The 5,935-nt window shown below is 49.5% G+C and overlaps 1 protein-coding gene across 1 annotated transcript in view; it reads left to right on the top strand.

Annotated features, from left to right (window-relative positions):
- Positions 1 to 5,509, top strand: part of Galntl5 (polypeptide N-acetylgalactosaminyltransferase-like 5) — a 28,167-nt gene extending 22,658 nt beyond the window's left edge. The window contains exon 8 of the mRNA XM_013027227.1: positions 5,274 to 5,509. Within this exon, the coding sequence (XP_012882681.1) occupies positions 5,274 to 5,446 (173 nt within the window). The 3' untranslated portion in view covers positions 5,447 to 5,509. The remainder of the gene's footprint in view (positions 1 to 5,273) is intronic.
- The last annotated feature ends 426 nt before the right edge of the window (positions 5,510 to 5,935 follow it).

Below are 5,935 nucleotides of genomic sequence, written 5' to 3'. Positions count from 1 at the left end.
GTGGGGCTCAAGCTGTGCCAGGGCGGGCTAGGTCGAAGGACTCTGCTGTGCTCTTTCCAGATTCAAATGTTTTTGTCTTGTCCCTTCATGGGGGCCCCTCAACCACCTACCCGCCCCCTCTGGGTTTAGTTAATTCTAAGCTCTTGTCCTTGCATTTCATTTGTGAACATCTAACTTCTCAGGACATTCAAGTTCCTGGAGCAATCTTTCTTTGCTCAGATCTCTCCCCCTACCCTCCATTCTGCCTGGGAAAAGCCACCCCCAAAACAGCCTCCTCCCCTAACCCCAGATGGCAAGTTAGACTGCTTTCTCGACCATCAATTTCCCAAGTGATGCAGATGCTGCTGATCTTGGAAATATGGAGAACCTTCTCTGCCAGCCAAGCCTGCCTGCCTTCCCTCCCTCCCTCCCTCCCTCCTTCCTCCTTTTTCTGTAGTGCTAGAGTTGGAACTCAGGGCCTCACACTTAGGCCTTCTCCTACCTGTGTCTCCCAGGTAGCTGGGATTACAGAGACTGCACAGAGACTGCTCTATCAGCGCTTTGCCCGCATGTGTGCCGCCCCACAGGTTAGGCCCCTGCCAGGACCTTGAGTGCATGCCTGTCCGTCCAGGCATAATGCACAAACAAGGACAGGCGCCCCACCAAGACCAAGCTCCAGACACACGGAGACACGTGAGAACCTCTGTGACAGTGTATGTCCTGCTCTTTGTCTTACGTATTCACGGTTCTGCTATGAAATGGTCAAAAATAGCACAATTTTGTAGCCAGGAAAATGTCCATGAAAATGAGCTACTTAGTGTGGTGAAGTTCAAAGTCTGACAAAACCAAGCGTTGATGGGAATATTCATTATTCCAAGTATATTTTCCTTTGTTTGTTGTGGGGCTTGAATTCAGGGACTGGGCGCTGTCCCTCAGCCTCTTTGTGTGAAAGGCTAGCTCTCTACTTTTGTGCCACAGTGCCACTTCCAGTTTTTGAGTGTTTGTCTAGAGATAAGAGTCTCATGGGGACTTTTCTTCCCTGGCTGGTTTCAAACCACAATCCTCAGATCTTAGCCTTCCGAGTAGCTAGGATTACAGGCATGAGCCACTGGCACCCAGCTCCAAGTACATTATTTAAAACAGTTGGGTGGCATTCAGCATGTGCTCAAATTGAGCAACTCCATTCTGAACATACAGAATGCAAGGTTATGTGCTCTGGCATCTGGGAACAAGAATGCTTCTAAGCAACATGGTTGCTTAGCAGGTAGTGCTAGCCAGAATTGATACAGCACAAATGCTTGCGACAGAGGGGCACACAGAGACATTCGGTCACTACTGTTCTATACAGCAATGCCAATGCCCAACTTCAGCTGTCCATGCAAGAGCATAGCTTAGTCTGGTATAATGGTGAACAAAGACAGCCAGACACAATATGGAATATGTACTATAACAGTCCCTCTCTAGAGTGACTAAATTAAACTCTATGGTTTTTTTGTTGGTCGTGGGGTTTGAGCTCTGGGCCTGGGCACTGTCTCTGAGCTCTTCAGCTCAAGGCGAGTACTCTACCACTTGAGCCACAGCGCCACTTCTGGTTTTCTGGCGGTTAATTAGAGATAAGAGTCTCACGGACTTTCCTGCCTGAGTTGTTTGAACTGTGATGCTCAGATCTCAGCCTCCTGAGTAGCTAGGATGACAGCCGTGAGCCACCGGCACTGGGCTATTACTCTTTCTAGTTGGTTTTAACACACACGCACACTAAACTTTTTTTTCTTTTCCTTGAGACAGGGTCTCTATCTGTCATCTGGCCTTGAACTTGCCGTGGAGCCCAGACAGGCCCTGAGCTTCTGACCCTCCTGCCTCAGCCTCCCAAGTGCTAATATTATAGGAAAACATTACCATATCAAACCTCTTTTATATGACCAGACTCATATAATATTTTGTTCTACACAGTTTACTTATTATTGCATCCTGAAAATATCCTTTAAAAGCAGCTTTCAAATTAGAATACAAAAAATATCTTTCTTTTAAATGGTGTCTTTGATCTACCAAAATTGATATTATTGAACCAGTCCTTGTTGGTAAACATCCAGGCTTTATTATTACTATCATTTCTTCTTCTTGTTGTGTGCTGGTACCAGGCCTTGTCTCTTGCTCAGCCTTTTTAAGGTTGGCACTCTCTCACTTGAACCACACCTCCACTTCTGGCATTTTGCTGGAGCACTGGTCTGAGCTGTTGACTCTGTGACCGATTTGTCTGCCTGACTGACTTTGAATTGTGATCCTCAGATCTCAGCCTCCTGAGTAGCTAGAGTTACAAGTGGGGTCCACTGTGCCTGGCTCATCTCATTCTTTTCTTTTTCTTTTTTTTTTGTTGGTCGTGGGGCTTGAACTCTGGGCCTGGGCGCTGTCCCTCAGCTCTTCAGCTCAAGGCGAGCGCTCTACCGCTTGAGCTACAACGCCACTTCCAGTTTTCTGGTGGTTTATTGGAGATAGGAGTCTCACTGTCTTTCCTGCCCGGGCTGGCTTTGAACTGCGATCCTCAGATCTCAGCCTCCTGAGTAGCTAGTAGTAGGTGGTGTGAGCTACCAGCGCCTGGCTCATCTCATTCTTTTCTAAGCAGACTAAATCTCCAGATGGTTTTTGAATGTAGTCAATGCGCTGGCAATTCTGGGCCAGAGCTGGTTCTTATCCCAGCTGCTTTTGTTCTTTGTTTTTTCTTTTTTGTTGTGGGGGGGGGGGAGGGCTAGTCAGGGCTTGAACTCAGGGTGTGGGTACTATCTCTGAGCTTTTCTGCTCAAGGCTAGCACTCTACCACTCGAGCCACAGCACCACTTAACCCATTTTCTAGTGGTTGATTGGAGATAAGGCTGGCTTCAAAGCATGGCCCTCAGATCTCGGCCTCCTGAGTAGCTAGGATCATAGGTGTGAGCCACTGATGCCTGGCTGAAATAAACATTTTCTGTACGTACCTTTTTACACCATGTAAATAATATCTTTGGAATGATCTCTACACATAGAGTTTGGGGATGAGTTAACATCGGCAGGCCGTCTACACTGCATGGCCTATCTACCCACATGGGAACAGCTCTGGTGATCTGATAGGCTGCAGTGGATGTCATTGTTGAGCATGGCGGCTCAAGCCTTTAAGCCTAACTCATTGGTAAGTGGAGATTGTGGTTTGAAGCCAACCTTGGCGTAAAAGTCTGTGAGACTCACCAGTGCTGGCGTGGTGGTGCGCATGCACCTGCCAGTCCATGTCTGTGCCCATGCTGTGAGCTGCCATCTCCAGGAACCCGGGAGGCCTGAGGAGGGGAAGGAAGCCCAGTCAAAGCAGGGCTCCACCTTGAAAGAAACCAAGGCAGAAAGGGGCCAGAGGCATTACTTAGATGATGGAGCACCTGCCTAGCCAGCATGAGGCCCCGAGTTCAATCCCCGTACCACACACAAAAGAAAATCTCCCTGTTTTAAATTGCATTTAGTCATGAGTGATCTCGAGCTCATTTTTGCATTGGCTATTTTCTTCCCCTGTGAACTCTGGTCATGTGTGGACAATTGCTGAGCTGTTTCCTAAGTTTTGCAAAAGATACACTGGCAAAAAAAATTAATTTAAAAGCCATGGGTTGTACGGCACTGCCAGCTGTGAAGCTGGGTGAGGGGCTGGGCATAGAGATGCAGGTAGGCCATACAGACCTTCGCCACCCCAACAGGATGGCCCCGCCCCTCCAGGCCCATCCCCCCATACACACCCAGGAACTAGTGGCAAATGCAGCCGCAAAGCCTGGGAGAGGCCTGCAGGTCTGCACACTGAACACACGGATGTGGCAAGCACACTCCTCTCCTTCAGGGCCATGTTCATCCTGTGTGGAGGCACTGGGGATACACAGATGAAATACAAGGGCTCTGCTTCCACACAGCCCTGGGTGGTCTTAGGATGCCTCCTAACACGGGCCCACAGAGTCCATTTGGCATTTACCTTTAAAAAAACAACCACCAGGGGGCTGGGAAGGTGGCTCAGTGGTAGAGTGCTCACCTAGCCTGCATGAAGCCCTCTGTTCCATTCCTCAGCACCACGTACACAGAAAAAGCTGGAAGTGGTGCTGTGGCTCAAGTGGTAGAGCACTAGCCTTGAGCAAAAAGCTCGGGGACAGCGCCCTGAGTTCAAGCCTGAGGACTGGCAAAAAACCCTCCAAAAACCTAAAACCAAAAAACAAGCAGGAGTTGGGCCTGGCTGCTTACACATGTAATCCTAGCTACTTGGGAGGCTGAGACGGATTGATTGTGGTTTGAGGCCAACCTTGGCCCAAAATTGGTAAGATTCCATCTTAACCAAAAACCTCTGGGCGCAGAGGTCCGTGCCAGTCAGTCCAGCTGTGTAGGAGCCATGAACGGGAGGACTATGCCCAGGGCAACCAGGATGAGATGCTGTTCAAAAACAAAAAAGAACAAAAAGAACTGGAAGTATAATTTGAGTAGAGCACCTGCCTAGAAGAACAAGGCCCGGAGTTCAAGCCCCAGTACTGCCCAAACACACAAAACAAAGGAAAATAGAACCACCTTGTGCGGTAATGACCAGCATTCCTATAAGTCTCTGCAGCAGCCTCCTCCTCCCAGAGGCCCTGGGCATAGGAAGTGCTCCAGACGGCCTAAGACCACAAATAAGCAACAACAGAGCCCGTGTGGGAACCCGAGCTGCGCTCCTGGTCTGCTCCCCTAAACTCTCCCTATTCTGAACGGGGAGAAGTGTTCATTAGGACCGGGGAGGGAGGAGTTGTGTGTGTGAGTGCTGAGAGCGCGGGAGAACGGTGGTGGTAGCACTGTGGTCGGAGCTGTGGCTCGTCAGCTGCTGAGCGGTGGGGTCGATCTTCCCAGACCCACTGTGCACCTGCCACGGTGCCAACAGCTCCACGCCATTCCCGGGCACTGGCGAGCGAGCTGAGGTCCCCCAGGGCGTCTCCTGTGCAGTTAGTTCAAATGGCAAACGCTTCTGTGTGTGTTTTAGGTTGTAGAGCTTGAACTCAGAGCCCAGGCACTGTCCTTGAGCCTTTGCTTTTAAGGCTAGCCTTCTGCCACTTGGAGCCACAGCTCTACCACTGGCCTTCTTGGTAGTTAATTGGGCATTAGAGTCTCCGGGACTTTCCTGTCTGGGCTGGCTTTGAACTGCCACCCTCAGATCTCAGTCAGCTAGGATTACGGGTGTGAGCCACCACTGCCCGGTGTGATTCTATGTTTTATACCATAGTCTGATTATCAAAGCTTTGTCTTGTTTAATGAGAAATGACTTTTTGTTTTCATTTAGGACAATTTTTTCCTTCAAAATCCTTCTTCGAGACACACAAAATATGGCGATATTAGTGAACGGGTTGAACTGAGGAAACGATTGCGCTGCAAGTCTTTCCAGTGGTATCTGGACAGTCTCTTCCCAGATCTGGAGGCATTCATGAGCAAAGAAAGAGAGGAAATAAAATAATTTTCATGAATAAAAGGTGAAAACATCCTCTAGTCCCTCAACACAGTGGCATCAGAGAACAAGTTTGGAACATCACGGAATGATGTGAAATGAAATGAAAATACAACCAGAGCGGCCTATGTCTCCAGTGCCTTTCCCTGCTTTTCTGAGCCAATTTTTGTTTCTAGCAGTCGAGCTGGCAAAGGCTGCCTGGTGAAAGACGCCCAGGTCCTGCCTCCGGTTCCTTTCTGCTGCCCGTCCGCGCTGGGCCGGCTCCTCACTGAGGGCTGGTATCCACCCACTTGTGTGGACATCGCGTTGCTCCTGCGGCCTTCTGCCCGCCTCAGCCCGCGCTGTCCTGGTGCTTTGCTAGTCTGTGTGCTGACTTGCACGTGTTAGGCTATGGCTTGGGGAGAAGGGGCAGGTACCCTATCTTTGTTGCTTCTTTGGGGTTCATCCTGGCTAGAGGTGTTGGAAAAGGGGAAAGAGGTTTAATTCACAAAGACAGGG

The sequence above is a fragment of the Dipodomys ordii genome, unplaced genomic scaffold (genome assembly GCF_000151885.1).
Source record: "Dipodomys ordii isolate 6190 unplaced genomic scaffold, Dord_2.0 Scaffold101, whole genome shotgun sequence".
Lineage (NCBI taxonomy): Eukaryota > Metazoa > Chordata > Mammalia > Rodentia > Heteromyidae > Dipodomys > Dipodomys ordii.
The sequence above is the reverse complement of the archived record's forward strand: the minus strand, read 5'-3'. Positions and strand labels throughout refer to the sequence as shown.